At 38.3% G+C, this 23,604-nt stretch overlaps 1 protein-coding gene across 1 annotated transcript in view; it reads left to right on the forward strand.

Moving 5' to 3' along the window:
- Tomm70 (translocase of outer mitochondrial membrane 70) overlaps window positions 1-23,604 on the forward strand; it is a 36,121-nt gene that overhangs the window by 4,821 nt on the left and 7,696 nt on the right. Inside the window, exons 2-9 of the mRNA XM_052740911.1 lie at window positions 8,947-9,120; window positions 10,791-10,917; window positions 12,856-12,965; window positions 14,509-14,657; window positions 17,291-17,498; window positions 19,410-19,544; window positions 20,551-20,658; window positions 22,084-22,200. Coding sequence (XP_052596871.1) covers window positions 8,947-9,120; window positions 10,791-10,917; window positions 12,856-12,965; window positions 14,509-14,657; window positions 17,291-17,498; window positions 19,410-19,544; window positions 20,551-20,658; window positions 22,084-22,200 — 1,128 coding nt within the window. The remainder of the gene's footprint in view (window positions 1-8,946; window positions 9,121-10,790; window positions 10,918-12,855; window positions 12,966-14,508; window positions 14,658-17,290; window positions 17,499-19,409; window positions 19,545-20,550; window positions 20,659-22,083; window positions 22,201-23,604) is intronic.

Consider the following 23,604-nt stretch of genomic DNA (forward strand, 5'->3'; position numbering starts at 1 on the left):
GAGAAACTTGCACAACTATTGAACATGTACAGATTATTTTCTGACCATTCCCTAGATAACAACACAGTAATGATTTACATAGCACTTACATTGTACTAGGTAATGAATAATCTAGAGATTGAAACGCAGGAGAGGACTAGACATTGTGGCATAGTTGGTAGAGTGCTTGGCTAGCTTAACTTACACAAAGCTTTGATCCCCAGCACTGCATAAAACCAGGTGTGATACATGCTTGTAATCCTAGCACTCAAGAGGTAGAAGAAGGAGGATCAGAGGTCCAGGGTCATCCTCCACTACATAGGAAATAATATATAGAAAAAGCTATAGTCATAGCTGCTTGGGAAGATTATGTAAGCCTACAAGTTTGAAACCAGCCTGAGCAGAAGAGTATGACTCTGTCACTGAATCAAACCAGTTTTGCTAGAGGATATACCTAGGTAATATGCAAATAATGTACAGGGGATTTGAACATCCACAGATTTTGGTGTGGGATGAGGAAGTTCTAGAACTAATCTTAGATATTGAAGGACAACTGTTGTCTTATACTTTACTGTCACTATTCGATTAAATCCCATGAGTCCCATGCTTAAAATAATAAAGTTCTATTTATCTTGAATGATGTTCCTCCTTGTAGTTAATTCCTCCTTAACCTTATTACTCTTATCCTGCCTGAGTACTGGGATTACAGAATATGTCACCCCACTCAGCTGCCATTTGCTGTTGATTCTGGTATTTGGATGTTTTATGAACATTGCCTGATGCCTCTCTCTCACATTCTCCTCACCCAGCAGTGAAGTCATCTCACCTTTTCTGAAATCCCTGTCTGTGTAATCCCATAATTCCCCAGGCTATAACACTTATCACATGGTGCTAAAGTTTCTTATTCCTGCCTTTACTGCTGTAATCTTGAATCTGTGAACACTGGAGTTGGCTCTGTTTTATTTCTATTCTCAGAACTTAATGCAGTGCCTGGCACATGGCAGGTGATTGAAACTAATCTTCAACTATAATTAATGTGTTTATAAGTTTATAGGCATAAATTAATGAATGAAGAATCCTAATTTAGGATGGTTCTACTTAAAATTTGTCAACTTTATGATGGAATGAAAGCAACAGACATTCAGTAGAAACTGTATTTTGAATTTTCATCCTGTTCCAGACTAGGTGCTGTGCTCTATGGGATAATCTTTTGCGATTAGGGGCAACAGAGTTGTGTGAATAAACCACCAGCACTCTACATTTTACTGTGATGCTAAGCTATGATGTTCACTAGCTTAGGCTCATTAAATGCATTTATTTTTGTTTTGGGGTTTTGGAGACAGGATTTCTCTGTGTAGCTCTGACTGTCCTGGAACTTACTCTGTAGACCAGGCTGGCCTCAGACTCAAGAGATCCCTCTACCTCTGCCTCCCAAGTATTGGGATTAAAGCTGTGCACTGCCCAACACCAAAAAAAAAAAATCTTTTAAAAAAATTACAAGATAATTTTACATATGTTTGTTAAGAATTTATAGTAATTTGCTGTTGCCAATTGTATATCACTTTGAACACACTCTGTAACATACTCATGATGTCAAGAGACTTGTTTTTAGATTCCAGTCCTTTTCTGGTGTCTTGTACGTTTTTATGTCTATTAATTCTTTTCTTTCTTTCTTTCTTTCTCCCCCCGCCCCCAAGACAGTTTCTCTGTGTATCCCTTGCTGTCCTGGAACTTTCTATGTAGACCAGGCTGACCTCAAACTCACATATCTGCGTGCCACTGCCTCCCAAGTGCTAGAATTAAAGTCTGCCTATTAATTCTTTTGGGTTGATGTTTTTCCTCCCTGAAACACTTTTTTGACTGTTCATTGGTCATTTTGGTTTCAGAGATTATTATAAGCAACTTTCACGAACAATTTACTGGCACTGAAACTTAATACCTAGAACTTCTATTGCAAACTGTAACTTGTTTTTCAGAGGATTGCCTCTTCAAGACATGGTGGGCATCTTTTGCCTCTTATTTGACAAGTTTTTACACAGAGTAATGTTGGTTGAAGAGAGAAAAGAAATATTTAATGCTTTTCATTGTTTCTTAAATGCATAGCCTGAGATAGCTGCTTTTGATTCTGTTTTACCCCATACATTTGGATTTATGTGCATATGTAGTTGCTATTCCTTGAACTAATAATTTTCTTGTCAGCTGTGTGATTTACTACTAGTCTAACGTATTGCTTTATATAGATTGAGATTTCAGTATTTGATTAGTAGTCATTCATTTGAAAAGTGGTCATTTACTTGTATTCTATACTAGTACATAGCATGTTCCTTCGGAATTAAGACTACCCTGTTGGTTGTTGTATGGCTGTGTCTCTGTCTACAAAGGATTGGTGCCAGGGATGTCCAAATCTATAATACTTGAGTGCCTTGGTTGTTTTGTTTTGTTTTGTGTGCGTGTGTGTGATACTTTTGTATAAAGTATACATCATACTTTATATGCATACTCATGCTGATGTCTTTTTGATATATCTGTAATACCTAATACAAGGTAAGTGTTATTTACTTACTATTTTTGGAATAATAAAAGCAAAAGTGTGTATATGTAGTACAGATTCAAGATCTGATACAGATCTTTTGAGGCCTAATCAATATGTGCCAACAACAGTTAAGGGTTTTTTTGGTTTTTCTCCCTTGAATATTTTCATTTCACTGTTTGTTGAAGCCGTGAACATGGAGGGACAAATGTGTAGTTATGAATTTAGAGCTTGGGGATATGGCTCAGAAAGTAATGTGCTTACTGATCAAGTCTGAGGACCCGAGTTCAGATCCCTAGTACCCACGTAAAAGGCAGTTGGAGACCCTAGCATTGAGAGAAGAGAGGCATGTGCATCCTAAAGGCTCACTAGCCAGCCAGTCTAGACAAAACTGCCATAAGGATCGGTTCTCACCATCTCAAAAAATAAGGTAGAAAGGCAGTTGAGGAAGATATCCCAACATCAGTCTCTGGCTGCCACACACAGACAGCATGAACTAAATTGTGCTTTCCTGGCAAAAAGAAAAAGATCTAGTAGTGCTGAAGATTTCTATTTGCATGGAATGGAATAAGTCTGTAGTGAGCATCATACTTGAGTGTTTCCTTTGTTTAGTTCCAGAGTATATGCATTGGTTGTTGGTTGGTTGGTTGGGGTTTTTTTTTTGGGCTTGTGTGCAGGCACGTGGGCAGGTATGGTGAGAGTCGCTCTATTGATGAAGATTCTTAATTTCCTAAAGCATCCTCCATAAACACAAGCCAGCTATGCCATACAGTATAGAAGTAACATGTAGTTAAGTCAGATCCATGGAGCTGACTCCTCCCTTAGGCATATTTTTAATTCTGTCAGGGCTTTATGCATTAAATTGGACTAATACACCTCTTATGTCTTCAGTATGAAGCTCTTAAGAATATTTCTTAAGCGGGGTGGAGAGATGGCTCGACTGTTAAAGACTAGGCTCACAATCAAAAATATAATATTTCATAAGCAATTTTGACAGTAACTGATAATGTGCTTCTTGCATCATTTCCATGATCCTCCAGTTTTGGATCCAGATAATTGTTGGATGTGATTTATTAGAATCACATGGGCATAACTGCTGGTGATTATTCATTATGAGGAGAAGGAACTTACTCAAATCTGGGACAGAAAATGTTAAATTTTATAATTTTAAGTAATTGGTAGTATGACATAACGAGGAGAAAGGAACATCTTTAATTTATTTATATTCTTTTCCAATATCCAAAGATTAAATTTATGGCCTTGTATTGCCTTCTTTGAGGAAAGTAGACACATGAGACTTAGTCTCTTCATACTATCCTCGGAGAGACTGAGGGAATTTTAGCTTTTTTTTAATATTAAACAAGTCTTCCCAGGGTTGCCAGGCTGGCCACCATTCTGCTGGTATCAGGTGATCTTGTCTGAGCTTCCCTAGTGGGACTAGCATGTGGTATGATTAATGTTTGTGAGTGTGCAGGTTAGAGGTCAGCTTCGGGTAGTATTTCTCAGAAGTTGGTCTACCTTGTTTCTTAAGACAGGTTCTCTCACTGGGACCAGGGTCTCTGATTAGACTAAGCTGGCTGGCCAGCCAGGCAGCCCCAGGGATTCACCTGTCTCTGCCCAGTTCCGGGATTACACAAGTGCCAGCATGCCCGGCTTTTTATGTAGGACCAAACTTAGGTCATCTTATACTGCATGCACGCTGTGAACTGAGTCACCAAGATTAAAGTTCTTTAAGCTTGCCAAACTTGCATGTATGTGACCAGTGTGTAATAAAACTAATGGTGATAAAAGACTCAGGAGAAATAACTTTTCATAAAATTTAATTATAAAATTTATAGCACTGCGAAAAGACTACCAAAATCAAGTTGCTTCCAGTAATGTTTAAATGACACTATCCTTTCTTTTAATAACTTTAGTAGCTTGTGAATAGACCAGTAGACAACATGAAAAGATAGAACTGGCTTCTCATGATGTTCCCATTATGTTTGAGATCTTCTTGTCTTCATTCCTCATTTGTGAAAATACACTTTGTTTTGAGGTGTTTTCTCCCCTAACTTCTGCCTTTAATTCTAAAGATATTTAATATAACTCAAGAGGGTGGACAATGAAATGCCTTTGAAAAGCAGTACGAAAAGATTTCTGTGGGGGTGGAATTAAAGCTCCTTGTATTAAAAAAAAAAAATGTCTATTGTGGTCTTCTTTTCCCTCAGTACATTTAAGTTTTGCCTGAAATGCCTAGTTTTGGGTATAGCAGAAGGCTAGTGTTTGTGATAAAGTCCATCATGCGGGAGGAGGTAGCTTCTCTTCCCGTGACTGTCCTTGCTGTGTTGCCGTCTCTTCTCTGCAGTTGTATTGCAGAGAAGCGATGGGCCAGAAAATAACGGGAGTCCAGGGAGTCAGAAGGTGAGGCCTGGTGGTGAACCTTGTGATAAATACACTGTAGTTAAGTGGCTCTCATTGTGCGTCTGTATAATTGGATTCTTTTTCAACTCTGTCTTCAGACCACCATTTATTTTCAGTAGTACAATAAGGACGTTAAGTAGACTTAAGAAATCAGGATAATTTTAAAAGGAAATTGTTATAAAACTTAATTGAGGGGCTGGAGAGATGGCTCAGGTTAAGAATACTTGTTGCTCTTGTGAGAGGACCTGAGTTCAATTCCTAGCACCCATCTAGTGAGTGATAACCATATGTTATCACAGTTCAGAAGATCTGATACCTTTTTTTTGGCCTCATGTGGTACATGGACCTCCATGCATGCAACACATCATATGCATAAAAATAAATAAAAATTAAGAAGTAAGTAGCTAGTTGAGATTGAGTTTGTTGATTTTCGCACATTTAGACTTTGCTAAATGAAAAGTGCTGTCCTCTTTCTTAAATCTCGTATCCCTTTCTCCAGGTTCCTCCTCTTCCTCTTCATTTGTCCTAGCTCCAACTGCTTCTCCTTGAGTTCTTGTGATTTAGGAGGAGTTCATTGCCTGTTTGTGCCAAGGAAACAGGATTCTGTACTTTGACCAGAAAGTCTTTAGTTAAAATATGGAATAACTGAAATGTGTTGATAGTTATGCACATTATTTTCTACATAAATAGTCCCTAATGTTTTAGGGTAGTGAACAGTCTTCCAGTAACTCAGAAACAATGAAAATTTACTGTGCTAAAATAAAATAATGCTTTTCTTTTGTTTTTACGTACTATCAAAGACAGTCAAAATTGTTTATTTTAAAGTTTTATTAAGCAAAAAGATCAATAATTATACTTTTGGACAGATTGTACTTTTATCAATAGAACTATGTTATATTTCATCTGTAGCTTTTAAGAGTGGTCCTTAGATACTGCCTTTTTTGTTATATGTGCCTTTTATAGTGTGTATTTTTCCTTTCTTAAATGTTTCTGTGTCATTTTGCTTTAAGTCATCTTATTTAGGCAGCATTTAGTTTTACTTTTAAACAACTTGAAAATCTTAATCAAAGACTCACCTATTTACATTTATTACTGATCAGTATCATTAATGATTATTGCTATATTTACTTTTTGTTCTTGTGCCATCCTTTCTGCCTTTCAATATATTGGTCGTTCGCCTGCTCTAGGCTCATTTTAGTACTAAAGCTGTGGTGTCATGTCTGTCTATGTTGTATTTTACTTTGAACACTCGTTTGTCAAATTACAGAATTTTGAGTTGAAATTCTTGCTTCAGAGCTTTGTGATAGTTAATTATTTGTCAGGACCTAATATTGGCAGCGGTACCTGATTTGTTCTTTTTCTTTTGTAGTTAACCTGATTTTCTTTTCTACTTAAGCATCTTTGGGATTTTGTTGTTGTTGTTGTTGTTTGTTTTTTGAGACAGGATTTCTCTGTGTAGTTTTGCGCCTTTCCTGGAACTCACTTTGTAGCCCAGGCTGGCCTCGAACTCACAGAGATCTGCCTGGCTCTGCCTCCCGAGTGCTGGGATTAAAGGCATGCGTCACTACCGCCCGGTGGGATTTTTGCTATATAAATTTCATCATAACATGTTTAAATAATGTGTAGGGTTTTTTTTTCCTAAATTTTTATACCCTCTTTAACTATATCTTTGGATATAGTTGGAACCTTGGAACCTTGCTAGATAGATGTTGGAACTTATTTGCTTATTTCTTTCAAATTTCTCACCCCATCCTCTGTTCTCATTGCATTCTGGAAGTTTCCTTGATTCCACCTTGTACTTAATTTGTTCTTCAGCTGTACTTGTTGTAATATACGCCCTCTATTACATTAATTATATTAATGTTTTTCCTTTTCAAGATGTCTAACTGTGGGTTGTAGGCGTTTTATATTTCGGTTGTAGAACTTATGCTTTGCGTGTAAGAGGCCCTGAGTTCAAGCTCCCCACCACCTTCTCTTGCTACTCAATTTCTTTATCAGATAGCAGTTTTCTGTTGGAGTTAGGTGCCTCTCTTGCATGCATTGGCTTTCTTTCAGTGTTAGCAATTTCTCTTTGTGCTTTTTTTGGAAAGAGACCCATCCTCCCTTCTGGATGACACGGTCCTAATGCAATATGACTTGTGCTTTTTTCTAGTTGAGAAAGGCAATTAATGAGGTTATCCTAAATGCAACCTGTCCAACTATCACCCTGATGGTTGTCTTCCTAATGTCGTTTTATCTTTTCTTTTTTTTTTTTCTTTTCTTTTTTTCTTTTTTGGTTTTTCAAGACAGGGTTTCCCTATGTAGTCCTGGCTGTTCTGAAACTCACTTTGTAGACTGGGTTAGCCTCCAACTCAGAGATCTACCTGCCTCTGCCTCTCGAGTGCTGGGATTAAAGATGTGCATTACCATGCTTGGTTTATTTGTCTTTTTTTGTTGGTTCCAGCATGTTTTCATAGTCCCATGGATGTGCCCCCCTCCCCCCAAAATATCACAGAGTTCTAAGTAAGTTTACAATTTTGTTCTTAGCTGTATTCATAGCTATCCTAGGACACATGAAGCCTTGGCTACAGGTGGGACATTCATGTAACCTATTTATTCTTGAAATATGTTTCATGATTGCTATTTGACTTATACTGGAAAAGCTTTTAGAAGATGAATAAATCTGTTGACAAATGAAAGATTTTCACTCATCTATTGATTTGTGTTCTTGGTTCCTTTTATCCCACATCTTGGTTTTAAAAATACATATATTTGGGGGCTGGAGAGATGGCTCAGCGGTTAAGAGCACTGGCTGTTCTTCCAGAGGTCCTGAGTTCAATTCCCAGCAACCACGTGGTGGCTCACAACCATCTATAATGAGATCTGGCGCCCTCTTCTGGCCTGCAGACATATGTGCAGGCAGAACACTGTATACATAATCAATAAATAAATCTTAAAAAAAATACATATATTTGCCGAGCAATGGTGGCACATGCCTTTAATCCCAGCACTCAGGAGGCAGAGGCAGGTGGATCTCTGTGGGTTCGAGGCCAGCCTGGTCTACAAAGTGAGTTGCAGGACAGGCCCCAAAGCTACATAGAGAGACCCTGTCTCGGAAAAAAAAAATGCATATATATTTTGTTAGTTCTGTCCAGCTTACCCTGTCTAGGTTATATCCCTATGTGAAATAGATAGTTTGAGTTACCTACAAATCCTTCTTTGTACACCATACTGAAAAAACAACAACCCTATAACTATAAGATGCTAAAGAAGGGCAACAAAGAGTAAACAGGGAGCTTGCTACCTGTGAGAGGCCCTGGGTTTGATTCCTAGTACCTCCAAAAAGAAAAGTAGTAGTACATATGTTTGCAGCCATTATCAAAATCCTCTGAGGGTTATAAGGGATCAGCTGACATGACCTCATCATTTTGGTCATAACTACCCTTTGCCTGCCAATAGTTGCCTTGACAGTGTCTTAACTGATAGTAGACATAATAAGCATTTTGAGAGAGGCTAGGTACTCTCTTGTTAGCAGGAGCCTACCTTTGTCTACGCCTTCTGCCTTGGTATAGGGATCCTTGCTGCTGTTCAAAATGTGAAGTTGAGGATCTATTGGCCTCTTTTTTATTTAGTTGTTGCTATTTGCTTTTGAATAGGGTCTTGCTCTTTAGCCCAGACTGGCCTTCAGCTCTTGCCTTAGACTTTCTAGTGCTGGGATTACAGGTTTGTGCTACCACACCCAGCTATGGTTACTGGTTTTCATACACTGGGACTAGATTTTTTTCCAAAACAAGGGGTTTAAATTACTTTGGCTGAGAAACATGTCTATATGACAACATTTGGTTGTCAGACATTAACATTGTCACTTCTACTGTCGGCAGAAATGATAGAGAAATGATATTTAACGTGTTAAGTCTTTTTTGAGAAAAGTCTTGAGTGGTTTTAAACTGTAAACACACATCCTATCTTCTCATCTTTCATCAGCTTGTTTAATCACTATGGTCTGAATTTATTCGTGAATGTCAGTTCTTAATAATGGTTTTCTCTCATTTCAGAATTCTCTGGATAGAGCCCAAGCAGCCAAAAACAAAGGCAACAAATATTTCAAAGCAGGAAAATATGAACAAGCTATCCAGTGCTATACTGAAGCTATTAGTTTGTGCCCTACTGAGAAGAATGTAGACCTTTCTACATTTTATCAGAACAGAGCTGCTGCCTTTGAACAGTTGGTATGTACTCTGGTGTTTCCTGTTTATCTGCCTAAAGTCTCAGTTAATTCTGCTCAGATCCAATGCACTTTTTGAAGTTACTTTGAAATTATAAGAATTTCTCATTTCAGTGTTGCTAGCCAAAATTGTACACCAAAATTCTACAAATTTTAATTTTTATTAAAATCAGATAGTTGAGAAGGTTAACATTTCATGGTGATCCTGGCCTCCTCAACAGTTTGAGACTATTTATTCAACTTTCTGTCTCTCTACCAACAATATGCAAAAGGAAGAAAAAGATAAGTTCCTTTTACACATGCTGTTTGTGCCATGTCTTTTGTTGCTGTCATGTCTCATACAGTTTTTATATCAGCGTAGCCAAATCTTCCATTCTTCTTAAAGACTATGTAGTAGGACTGTATGCTTTCAGAGAGGATTGATGCGTTTAAACAGTGGAGAAGAGGGTGTTAATAGAGGAACCAAGACATGTAAATGCTCTGAGACGAGCATTTGGTGTTTACAAAAGTAAAGTCTCCTGAGTACAGGAAATGAAAGTGGAAGTGAGCAGGGACAAAATCAGGAAAAGCCGGTAGGCAGGCAGTAAGTTTACATTTGAGCTAAGTGTGATGCTCGATTCCTGTGTTCTTAGCACTTGGGAGGTAGAGGATCATGAGTTGATGGCCAATATGGGTTACATAGCAAGACCTTGGCTGAAGAAACTGATGAATAAATGAAACAAAATGAATTTGCAGTTGATTCTGAGTACAGTGGAAGTATTTAAGGGATTTTAGCAGGGGAGGAATATCATCAACGATTTCTCCCACTGTTCTGTCAAGAATATATTGCATCAGAGGATGATAGCATATTGTTGGGATAGCCTACACAGCATGTAAAAGAAAGCTGAAGACCAGCAAAATTTGCTATTGCATTGGATATGAAAAGTAAATACAAAAGAATTTAATGCCATAAAGGTGGAGAAGGAGCAAGACAGCTAAGTGGATAGTTTAACACCCATTTGTAATTTAGCAGGATAGCCCAGCTAGCGATAACTTTGTGGATCACCTGATTTTAGATGTAAAATAAAGCCAGACAATCACCCAAGGAGAAGAGAGAGGTGAGTCCTTGAAGATTGTAGCATGTAGTCAAGTAGAAGGAAGGAATTCAGCCAAATAAAGTGAGAGGGAGCAGCCAGTAATGTAGATAGCAAGTCAAGTGGCAGCGAGATGAACTGATGACAGGTTGCTGGTAAGTAGGTAGTAACTGTAAAGAGTAACGAAGTCTGGGCATGTGTCCAGGTCATGGGATGGTTCAGAAGAGAGGTGGACTTTTGCAGGGAACGAATAACTGAAAGAGTAAAGATCTTGGCATGGGGAAGGTGTGGCTCCAGATCACCAGTGATAAAAGGGACTACTTTTCTCAATTTTAGCAGGAGTGAAAATGTGCTGTGAGCACAAAGACACAGGTGGGTCTAAGGTAGAAAGTCTAAATATCTTCATTGCCTATTTGTAGAAATCTGGTGTAGTGTCTTTATTTCAAGTGTGTGTGTGTGTGTGTGTGTGTGTGTGCGCGCGCGTCGCGTGCACACTATTGAGAACCCCTTTACACTTGGCCTGTTAGATTTTGAAAACTCACTTCTGTTGAACTGTTTTCAACGTAACTTTTTTTTGTTCTTTTCATTCTTTCAATTACAGCAAAAATGGAAAGAGGTGGCACAAGATTGTACAAAGGCTGTGGAACTTAATCCCAAATATGTGAAAGCTCTCTTTAGACGTGCAAAAGCCCATGAGAAGCTAGACAATAAGAAGGAGTGTTTAGAAGGTGAGGGTCTTTCTGTGTTTTCAGAGGAAAATTGCTGGAGGCTGTGTGGTAATTAGTCAATTTATATGAAAGTGTGAGTGTAGAAATCAGCTAATTGTCTTTCAATGTTAAACTGTTCCCCAGTTGAGATTTTTGTTCTCAATTGTAATTACTGGTATGTAAGTTCTCTCTGTTTTCAGCTGTGGAGTTTTTCTTTGTTTGGTTTTTATTATTGGTGTTTTTGAGATAGGCTGTATATATAACCTGGCTGTCCTGGAACTCACTATGTAGACTAGCTGACATCAACTCACAGAGATCCACCTGCCTCTGCCTCCCAAGTAAGGAGGTGCTAAGATTAAAGGTGTGCACCACCACGCCCAACCTTAACTGAGGAATTATTAATAAGTATTAAGACTCATTGAATAACTCTTTGACTAAGGAAATCAGAAAAGTAGTTTTAGCAGGTTAGTGTTGACATATTTTCAACTACTTCTTTGTAGAAATGTGAAATAATTTGGAGATGAATCATTAAGGAAGATGCTTTTTGCCCTTCATATTTTCAAACATTATTTTCTACACAGTTGCAGAGTGTGTCATTCTCGGAAAATGTTATAAATGTTCTTTTGCCTCTAATTGGCCATGTCTGCTTCCAAAACTGCAATTAAAGTACAGGTCACAGGCTTTTAAAGTTCATTTTTCTAAGTGATGTGAAGCTAAACCAAAGTGTAATTTCTACAGTCTAAAAGTACTTTCAGTACATGTTCACAAGTCCTTTAAAAACATCAGTAATAAAATTTAACCACAATTACTCTTTTAATAACTTTTCGGGGTTGATACTAGGGAATAAAAACTCAGGATCTCACAGATGCTAAGCATACTTTCCGCCATTGAGCTGAGCCTAAAGTGCTTTTTTGTTCTGTTTTGTTTTTTTAAAGGAATGAGTCTAAAAGGATGTGGCTGTTTTATTTAGATCATGTTAGAAAATTTAAAGGTTTTTGTGACGTCATATGATGGTTGAAAGAATATTGTTTTTAAAATGGGAATACTAAGCTTTGAACTAGACTTTGAAGCAGATATAATTGGCAGAGAAGAGGTTGATTGGAATTTAGATCAAAGAAATGGGGTGAGAAATGAAGAATAGCGTTAGAGCTAGCTAAAGTTAGGGAATTGTAATGCCCTGTTGACTTGTTTGGAAGAGTTAGGCTGTGGACTTGTGAAAAATGGAGAGTAGAAAGAGAAGTAACGCCGGGTGGTGGTGGCGCATGCCTTTAATCCCAGCACTCGGGAGGCAGAGCCAGGCGGATCTCTGTGAGTTCGAGGCCAGCCTGGGCTATCAAGTGAGTCCCAGGAAAGGCGCAAAGCTATACAGAGAAACCCTGTCTCGAAAAACCAAAAAGAAAAAAGAAAAGAAAAAAGAAAAAAAAAAAAGAAAGGATAAGTGATTAAGGAACTTCTGTTCTTTCACATTTCAGACCACTGGATTGTGAGCTATGGCATAACCAGTTGAAAGTGGTATTTTCAGGCAGATTTTGAGTTCTGTGGCAAAGTAGCTTTAGAGACAGGGGATAACTCGAAGGCTTTAAAAAAGCTACTTAGGATTAATTGTGTGGAGAAGTTTGATAACAGCTGGGCAGCAAAGCAAGATGTGAGAGCGTCTACTATGTCCACTTGCCTTGTGTTACTAGTCAGAAGAGAAGATTCTGGACTCCTTGTTTTCTTTGCTATCTATCTACAGAATGTTAGAGCATTGACAGACATCAGAAATAAACAGGATAGGCCCATTCATTTCACAGGTGAGAAAACCCCCAGAGGAATAAAGTATTGACACTTTTCTTGAAAATTAAACAGTCCCACCTTGCTTTGAGTTGAGTTTGCCTTTTTGTAGTTTAGTTGTACCTGTTTGATGCTGCTGGTCATCATCACAATAATTCCATAATTCCACTTTCACATCATTTCCAGATGTTACTGCTGTGTGTATATTAGAAGGCTTCCAAAACGAGCAGAGCATGCTGTTAGCTGATAAAGTCCTTAAACTTCTTGGGAAAGAGAACGCCAAAGAAAAATACAAGGTAAGTTGATATGAGTTGGGGAACAGTTGGATAGTCCTTGAGACTGACAGTGTTAGGATAACAGCTGAAACTAGAACTGGGTTGTATTTCTTCTTCTCCTACACTTGGGTTGTTATGGCATATCCATTTTCAGTAAGCTCAAACCTGTACTCAGAGACTAGAATTCATTTTATGTACTAGGGATTGCCATGTAATAACCCAAAGACCAAATCTAGTCTGCTTCCTATATGTTAACCACTTGCATATTGTTTAGGGCTACTTTTGTGCTGCTACAACACATTTTAGTGGTTGTCAAGTATACAAAGTCTATATAGTCTACAGGGCCTCTCTGTCTATCACCTGATCTTTTATAGAAAAATATTTGCCAACTCCTGCTCTGTATCATTAATTTTTAAACAAAGCTCTATGCTAGAGCAGCGGATACAAATACATGTCCCAGATCCAGCCTGGTCGCTCTTAATATAATTCATTCGGTTAAAGCTCTGTGCTAGAGCAGTGTGTACAAATGCTTGGTCCCAGATCCAAGCTGGCCGTTCTATAATGTAATTCAAGCACTTGGGAGGCTAGGATAGGAAGAGCACCATGAATTTGAGGCCAGCCTGTGCTACATGATGAAAGAGACAGAGACAGAGAGACGCTGGGGGTGGGAGGGAGGCCCAGTCTCTTCCCTTACAGGGTTTTGCTTTAATGGGAGAGATGTCATTAAGTATGAAAGACGTATTAGAGGTATTAGAGGGGAGAGGTGTGTAGAGTGCTGGGAGAATGACCGAGCTTAGCCAGAAATGACTGGTGGTGTACTGCTGATGGCAGGAGTTCAGGGCACTTGTTCGCCTTTCCTTTACTGATGCCTCCATTTTCTCCTACATTGATCTTTGTAACTGATCTCTATAGCTAGACTTTGGTGGTGCATGCCTATAGTTCCAGTAATTGGGAGGCAAAGCAAGGGGATTCCCAGTTGAAGATGAGCTAGTCAGTATTGTTGCTAGAGTTTTCCTGCCAGAAGCCACGTGGCTTGTGGCTTACCGGTACTTTACATCTTCCTTGTCCTGACGGCGGCTGGCAGTGTCTCCCTCACCCAGCTTCCTGTTCTCTCCATTCTCCTCTCTGTTAGTCCTGCCTATACTTCCTGCCTGGCCACTGACCAATCAGTGATTTATTCATTGACCAATCAGCAACACATCTGACATACAGACCATCCCACAGCACAGTATAGAGTTGAGATCCTGTCTCAGAACAACAAACACCCGGTTTCTTTAACATAGGCCTTCATGTATCAACATGCACTGTTAATCCAAGAGCAATATAACTAACTGTATTAGGGCCCAGAACTTTTTTGCTTTTGAGCAATTCATAATGGAATTCTTTACAATCACCTGGGAAACATGTTAGATTCCCAGTCTTACCCTGTGGCTTAGAGCTTAATACTGTCTGTTAATTTGAAACTGAAAATCCACTGTTTATAAGTCATTATTCTGCAGTGTGCTTGCTGCTTTGATTAGTGTTTTCTCATTAAAAAAGAAGCTTAAACATGGTTGAATTTCAGAACCGTGAACCTCTGATGCCATCGCCACAGTTTATTAAGTCTTACTTCAGTTCTTTCACGGATGATATAATTTCTCAACCAATGCTTAAAGGAGAGAAGTCTGACGAAGATAAAGACAAGGAAGGAGAAGCTTTAGAAGTAAAAGAAAAGTAAGTATGCTGAGCATGGTGTCTGCTGGATGGGCTTTGAGACCATGGAGCACAAATAGATTCACAGTCACCTTTAAAGGAAAATCTACCTACAGATACAGTTACATATAACTTTAAGTTGTATATAACTATAGATATTCCTCTCTTTCTAGCAGTTATCTGTTATTTCTCTGGTACTTCAGATTTTACTGTCTACTGCTTTTACGATCTTAGTGAGGTTATCAAGAAAATACCCCTTAAGTCAAGGGCGCTGTTGGTAGGCGATTTGAATAAAGGGTGCTACCTTAAGTTTAAGTGCAGGGTGGTTCTCATTTATACGCTGATGAATGATTAGTGATGCTATAAATTTCTTTAAGGTTTTTCTGCTTGTCCAGGACAGTGGCATTCCTAATGACTTCTTGTCTTTGATACTATAGAAAGCTGAAACCAAAGGACGAGTGCCTTTATGGCTAGAGACCTTGTGATGTCATATATATAATATATATAATATATATATATATATTATATATATGCCATCTAGGCTTCCTATTTATTCATATCTGTCAGTGCTTGTGGTTTTCAGTTAGACTAACTCTTCCCTGAGAGAAGGCAATAATATTACTAGTTGCGTATCTGTTAATGTGTGTGGAAGGGAGAAGAATACTGTTTCCTGTAGTAAAACATAACTGAGTTTTAAGGAAGTCTGCAATTACACCAAAATATGTAAATGTTAATTGGTATACAATCTTTCAGAAAGTTATAGTTGGGAAATATGTTTCAGATGTCACTTAACTTTAGTAACAGTGATACAGATAATTTCCTCTTCTGCTAAGTAAATAGTTTTCATCCCATAAAAACTAGAGCAAAGTTAATCATATTCTATGAGCCATGGTGAGCAATGCCAGGCTGTGAATCATAAACTCAGAAGAGCTCACAACTGGAACTGTTGCTGCAATTTGGGGTTTGTAGTTCGATCTCACTCTGAGCCTTAGCGTTATCCTCTTTTTGATGAAACTAGTACTTCTGATTCATAGCTTATAGGGTTGTTTGAGGGTTTAGAGACTGATGTAATTACTTACCATGTTTTCAGTCAGTGGGAACTTTTTGCTTTCGATCTGATTTTAATATAATTGCTCCTACTTTCTTACACTGGTAATCTGAGCGACAAAATAAAAAGTAAAAGGTTAGTGTGAAGTTAGAAGAGTTTGATATAATTTTTCTTATAAATCACATACTAGTTTTCTCTATATAGACCAGTGGTTCTCAACCTTCCTAATGCTGCAACCCTTCATACAGTTCTTCATATTGTGGCAACCTCCCAACTATGGAATTATTTTGTTGCTACCTCAACTAATTTTGCTACTGTTAGGAATCGTAATGCCCAACCCTCAGGTTGAGAACACTATCTAGAATATAACAACTGAAATGAGAAATTGAACTTTAATTTATAATGCTCTTTAATACAGATGCCCTTTAACTTATGAAGGATTAAACCCATATAAATACATTGTAAGTTGAAAATATGGTAAGTCAAGTATGTATTTACTTTATGTAACCCACTGAATAATATAGTATACTGTCATTTATTTACTTGTAGTCCTGTGGTGACTGGAAGTTGTGGCTATTCAGCATCGTTGCACAGTATTGTGCCACATGTCTCTAGTCTACGGCAAGATAAAACCTCCAAGTATATACTTCCAAAGTCTATCATTTTCAAGCCATCCGTCATAAATCAAATGTCTTAGAAGTCTTGTGGTATACTTTTTTTTCAGTCAGAAACCTCTTCATTAAGCATCTCCAGTAGCAACCATCTTAGAAGAAGAATATTGTACCCAGGCGGTGGTGGCACGCACCTTTAATCCCAGCACTCAGGAGGCAGAGGCAGGTGGATCTCTGAGTTCAAGGCCAGCCTAGTCTATAGAGCAGGTCCTAGGATAGCCAGGGCTAAACAGAGAAACCCTGACAAGAAAAAACTGAGAGGGGGGAGGAAGGAGAGGAGGAATGTTGTATTCACTGTGTTTTTAAAGAGAGATCATTCTAGGGGCTCTGCAAGATAGCTTGTTGGGTAAAGGTGCTTGCCTCGCGAGTCTGGTGACCTGAGCTAATTCTGGGTCTGCTTCTTAAGGTGGAACAATAAACCTATTTTTGAGACACTTCAGTGTTTTTACTTCTAGTTTTTCTTCCTTACTCACTCCATCCTCCACAAAGCAATGATGTGTACAAAACAGGCCTGGCCACTCTTCTTGCCTTGATATTGTCTATTTCCTTCCGTGTTCTTCTCTTATCCCTTGAATAGCTGTTGAGTACACTACTGATAGGCCCCAGACAGGAAGTAAGACAAGGTCCTCATCCGCATTACAGAAGAGTGTCTTTCTCATTAGCTCACCTCACATTACCTAATGTTAGAATCGGGGTACTAGCCTAAGCATTCTGCCAGTGACCCTGCTGATGCCTCTGCTTGAAAACTGTTTCTCGAGGTATCAAGAAAATCCTGCTGGTTAAGAAAGCCTAGTCAGTTTAATCTCTCCCCCCAGCTCCAGTCCCATTCTGACAGATTAATATAGGAGGAAAAGACAGTTTGGAGTGCCGTATGTGGCAAGTTTTATCATTTGATCTTTCCTTAGTAATAATCTCCTGTTTGCTTTCATCTTCAGTTCTGGATATTTAAAAGCTAAACAGTATATGGAAGAAGAAAATTATGACAAGATCATAAGCGAATGCTCAAAGGAAATAGATGCTCAAGGCAAATACATGGCGGAAGCCTTACTACTGCGAGCTACCTTCTACCTGCTCATTGGCAGTGCCAATGCCGCCAAACCCGACTTAGATAAGGTCATCAGTTTGAAGGACGCTAATGTGAAGGTACGTTTGGAAATGTGTGTGCGTGTGGAAAGTCAGAAAGTGAACATGATTTCTTCTACAGTTGCATTGCTCCATACCGTAGCATTTCGCTAGCAGTTCTCTGAAGGCTATTTTTTATTTTGAGGACTCTGCATCTATTACTATTGGTGTAGTGAATCTGAAGGGGTAATATTTATCTTCAGGTAAGAAATAGACATCTTTTTTCTACAGCAGTTACTACTATTAGCTCCCTCTTGTGGCTATAGCCTACTAAAAAAATTGTCTTTGGATAGTAGTGTCAGTGAATGATGCTTTTGTAAGTATTCTTAAAATCCTTTTGGAATTAAATTTTCATGTTGAAGTTACCCTACAAAATTTTCCTTAATTTCTTTTTGTGCTGATTTCCTAATTACTAAAACTATTGTATTCTGCTATAAAATATACATATTATTGCTTGAGGAAGAAACCTGTATTTATGATCATGACCTATAGCTTTAACAGAAAGGAGCAATAATATCTACTGTATGCCATGTATAAAAATTAACTCAAAAGGAACCAAAAACCTAAATGTAAGAACTAAAAATAAAACTTAGGAAACCAGGAATTAGTATTTGTTATCTTATAGTAGGAAGTGGTTTCTGAGATATGACACCTAAAATACAACTTCAAAAAAAAAAAAAAAAGGTGCCAGCAAGATGGCTCAGTAGATAAAGACCTTGCTCCCAAAGCTGACAGCTTGAGTCAGTCCCTGGAGCCCAGGGGGTAGGAGAAAGGGTGGACTCAAGCAAGTTGTCCTCGGACTTCCACACACGTTCTGTGGTAGCTGCTTGTGCGCACACACAGTAAATAAGTGAATGCAAAAAAGAGAAAAAGAACAACTTTTGAGCTGGGTATGGTGGCCTGTACTTGGGTGTCTGAGGTTGGAGGGTAGCTTAAAGTAAGCCTGTGCTTGAAAGGACAGTATCAGAAAACTGAAAACACCTTCCAGAGAATGGAAGAAAATGTTCAAGAAGCATTTATATGATAAAGTCTTTGTAATCAAGAATAGAAGCTTAGAACCCACCAGTAAAAGGGAACCTAACCTGAGAATACACAAAAGAATACACAAAAGGGAACTTAACCTGAGAATACACAAAAGAATACACAAAAGGGAACCTAACCTGAGAATACACAAAAGACAGCTCACCAAAGACTGTTGTACAAATGACCAATGACAGCATGAGAAAGTGCCCCAGCACCACTGCCTGCTGGGACAGTGCCAGCCAGAACTTTTGAAGTACCGCTTCATTCCTAAAGCACAGGCAGTTAGACTCTAAAGAAAAAACAGGGATTGTAACAAATCCTGGTAAGGATATGGGGAAATTGGAACCATGTGTTGCTGGTAGGAATGTAAAATGGTAAAGAGTCTTAGGAAATTAGTTTGGCAATTCTTAAAAAAGTTAAAATAAAAAATTGCCTTGTAATCTGTGAAAGCTGTTTCCAGGGAATTTAAGACATACATACATACCTGAATGTTCACAGCAGTATTGCTCATGACAGTCAAAAGATAAAAATAACCTATATGTCCACTATCATTTAAATATTACTGTGCCATAAGCAGGAATGCTAATGCATGCCACATCAATGAAAATTCTAAATGAAAACCAGAAAAGGAGCCATATAATATATGAAACATTCCAAATGTATAAATGTGAGGAAATAGACTAGAGATAAATGGTTTCTGTTGGAGGCATTTACTGTGTGTGTGAGTTCTTTGGGTACAATAAAATGCTCTGAAATTTGTAGTAATCAGTCTTCTGTTTAGTTAATGTACTACCAAACTTGCATATAGTGTTTAGGAGGGTGAACTTTATAGTAGGCATTACAGATTTTTTTTATTCTAAATTGGATTTTAAAATTAACGAGGAACGTTTTCTTATTTTGGGTGTGTAGCTTCGAGCAAATGCCCTTATCAAAAGAGGCACCATGTGCATGCAGCAGCAGCAGCCTATGCTATCTACTCAGGATTTCAACATGGCTGCAGAGATTGATCCTCAGAACTCAGATGTTTATCACCATCGAGGACAGGTAGTTCTGATCTTATCTACAATTCTGGTCAATAACTTGATAACCACATTTCAGAATTTCTTGAAGGTTAAGTATTTTAGAAATTGGATTGGCTTTTACTTACATCTTGAATATTTATTATAGTTTTGGTATTATGGAAGATAGGGAAGGGAAAAATATATGGGCTTGGCAGATCAGCTAGTAGCTTGGGTGTACCTAGGTTATAAATTTTCAGTGAGTAAACACTAATCCCACTTGGTAAACATTGAAATGATTCTTTGTAATTACATGTATGTGTCTGTAGGGGTTTGTGTATGAGTGCAGGCTCCCAGGGAGGCCAGGGTATCAGATCCACTAGAGCTGGAGTGGTGGCAGTTGTAGGCTACCCAACACTATCCAGGGAGCCAAACACCCAGAACACACCCGGTCTAGTTTGTTTAACATGGCTTCTTACAGTACAGTGTAGTAGAAGAGAGGAACAGTTCCTATAACAACTAAAAATATTTGTTCATTTATTTTAGATCTAAGTCTCTGCTGTTGTGCAAGCTCATCTGAGCACACAGTCCTCGTGCCTCAGCAGCCTGAGTACTGGGATTGCAGATGTATCTGACTTGAAGTTCTTTATAGGGGAGAATTTTGTCCAGTGTTTCTGAAAGGTGTTACATGATGTTGAAATGACACTTAAAAATTCTTGCCATTTCTATCTTTAAGAGTCTTGAAATTAATTGAATGGTGATTATATAAAGTCTAGCCTACTTTGAAATGTACAGAGGCACATAAATTTTTTACATTTCTTATTTTTTACCCAAATTGCAGTGAAAAATGGATTATCATGTTTTATTTTTAAATCAGACATGTTTTGAGTTTTTAGAATCATGACTTGTTTTACTTCAAAGTAATTTTATGTTGAATAATTAATAAATGCTGAGCATTAACTGATAATAGGAGAGAAATAGAGAAATGTAGTGCAAGCTTAAATGTTGAGCCTGTTATTTTGATTGCATTTAATTATCTATTCTTTCTTTAGCTGAAAATTCTGCTGGATCTAGTTGAAGAAGCAGTGGCAGATTTTGATGCGTGTATTAGATTAAGACCCAAGTTTGCTCTGGCACAAGCTCAGAAGTGTTTTGCATTGGTAGGTGCCGTTTTCACTTGTGATTTTATAAGCACCATTTGTATTTCTTAGTATTCCACAAAATGAATATCTCATTGTCCACAGAATCATGTTTTTGTCAAATGGTAAATTCAGGGAGGAAAGATGTTTGAAGCATGTTATTTAACACATAGCTGACCTCGGACTCACAGCCCTCCTGCCTCAGCTTATCATGCTGGTGTTGCAGGTGTGTACTACACACCAACTCCTGATTTTATAATAATTCCTTCTCTACCATAAACTAGTTTAAAGGATTCAAAAACAATATGAGGAAATAATTTATAGTCATGACATGACATAACTGCTTTTGCTTTCCCTATGACCAGTCCTAAAATAATTTTCTCTCTAAAGAAAGTTGTTATAAATATTTATAAGTTTAAGATGAAAATAAAATTGCTACATTAAAAAGTCTGTAGATAGGCTATAGCTTGGTGATAGAGTGTGTAAAGGCCTAACATTTATGGTCCTTGTTTTGAATTTTGGCACTGCAGACAAGTGCATAAATCAAAATTATGGTATAGGCGGAGTTTTCCTGTCCCGGCAGCACTCCCAAATAATCTCTCAGAAACTTAATATTAATTGTAAATGCTTAGCCGATAGCTCAGGCTTACTACTAACTAGCTCTTATGACTTAGACTAACCCATTTCTGTTAATCTATGTGTTGCTCTGAAGCTCGTGGCATTTACCTCTCTGGCATATCTTGCTTCCTCTCTATCTAGCTGGCCTATCAGCTTTTTATTAAACCAATTTGAGTAACAGATCGTCACTATATACAAAAAGATCATTTCACAGCGTTATGCCATCTATATGCTTAGTTAATATCTTAGTTTTCTGTTGCTGTGGAGAGACACCATAACCAAGGCAGCTTAGAAAAGAAAGCATTTAATTGAGTGTTACATTTTGAGATGGTGTCCATTATCATCATGTCAGGGAGCATGGCAGAAGACAGGCAGGCATGGTGCTGCTGGAACAGTGGTTCAGAGCTCACATCTGAGCAGTGGGAGGGAGAGAAACTGGGCCTGGCATGGACATTTGAAACCTCAAAGCCCACCCCCAGTGACACACCTCCCATAAGGCCACACCTCCTAATCCTCCCCACAAAAAAGTAAGAACTGAGCATTCTGATTTATGACTCTATGAAGGCCATTCTCATTCAAACCACCGCAAGGCCTTAAGAGTTTCTCTGCTTTCTTCAGCACACGCAGTGGTCTTATAGTCCTAACATAGTGTTTGATTCTCTGCTGCTGAGTCGTTTGTTCCTTGAAGTCTTTTTGGATACAGCAAATTGTTAACAAGTCACCTGCTTTTCTGGAAATGCTTTTGTAATGTTCTGTATCTTTAGTAATATGTTAAGATTCCAGAAGTTTCTTTAGCTCTTTGACTGGGTTGTTGTGATTTTTAAACAGTATCGCCAGGCATATACAGCAAACAATTCTTCACAAGTCCAGGCAGCTATGAAAGGTTTTGAAGAGGTCATAAAGAAATTTCCAAGGTGTGCCGAAGGCTATGCACTTTATGCCCAGGTAAGTGTAAACATTTTTTTAAGAACTGCATTCGTAAACTGGATCCAGTATGGAATTGTGCTAGCCTGATCACAGTTTCTGTGGATGCAGGCAGCGTTGTTTCTGCTTTGATTGTGAAGGCCCATGGCATGGTCCTGAGTCATACAATCTGGAAACTGACCCTAAGCTCAGAAGGCGGAGAAGCTCTGGGCAAGCATTTCTCTTGTGCTTTTAGTAGGACTAGATTAGCAAAATTGCCTTCAGAAAATTTACTCTTTACTTAAATGATAGGGGAAATATCCGTGGAATGGGGGTCTTTTTGCTTTATCAAAGCCCTTTAAATGGTTATCTAAGCTGTAATTGTTTACTTTCTCTTTTGTTTGTTTAAAATTCTCGTTAATTAGCATACAAAGTAACCTTTTTGGTTGCTTTTTTACTTTTTTGTTTTGTTTTGTTTTTTCGAGACAGGGTTTCTCTGTGTAGCTTTGCGCCTTTCCTGGAACTCACTTGGTAGCCCAGGCTGGCCACGAACTCACAGAGATCCGCCTGGCTCTGCCTCCCGAGTGCTGGGATTAAAGGCGTGCGCCACCACCGCCCGGCTGCTTTTTTACTTTTATGCTACATGTATTCTGTTACCCATTTGTCACTCGAACCTCTCTGTACACATTAGTGGTCCGCTTTCTAGTTTCATGACCTGTAACCATGTACTTACACCTATGTATAAACATATAAAAATTCAACGCTTGGTTATGCACATGAGATAGATCATGTGATATTTGTCTTTCTGAGTCTAGCTTACATCACATAATAAAATAGTTTTCAGAACTGTTTACTTAATGAAATTGCCTGTCATCTTTGCACAAGAGAACATACTAATCTTTCTTGGAATGTCCTAATTTATGTGCTGCCAAAGTGAGGAATGTCTAACCCCTACCTCCCCAAGCCAGAATTCCCTGATATTAGAATTGTAGGTAGCTATTAGCTACCTTATGGGTGCTGGGAATCAAACCTGTGTTCGTCTGAGAGAGCAGCCAGGACTTTTAACCACAGCTGTCTTTCGTCTAAAATTCTTTTTTTTTTTCTTTACCGTGTAGCTTTGGCTGGTCTGGAACTCACTACATACACCAGGCTGACTTTAAACTTGTAAGATCCATCCCCTCTGTCCCCCGAGTGCTTGGCTTAAAGTCATGTACCACAAAATTTGGCTAAAAATTCTTGAAACTTTTGTTTTAGAGTTGAAGTTACAGAAAGCAAGATTTAAGCCCAAATTAACTTTACTCTAATTTGAAATTCTTCAAAACATTGATTTTTGAGTCATCTGTGTTAGTGGATAACTTCCTTCCCTTTGTCTTTCAGTTGAAATTTGCCTTTTCTGTATTTATTTTTTCCCTTTTGTGAGACAGGATCTTACCATGCAACCCAGAG

This window comes from Peromyscus californicus, unplaced genomic scaffold (genome assembly GCF_007827085.1).
Source record: "Peromyscus californicus insignis strain IS unplaced genomic scaffold, ASM782708v3 Scaffold_16__1_contigs__length_79575227, whole genome shotgun sequence".
NCBI lineage: Eukaryota > Metazoa > Chordata > Mammalia > Rodentia > Cricetidae > Peromyscus > Peromyscus californicus.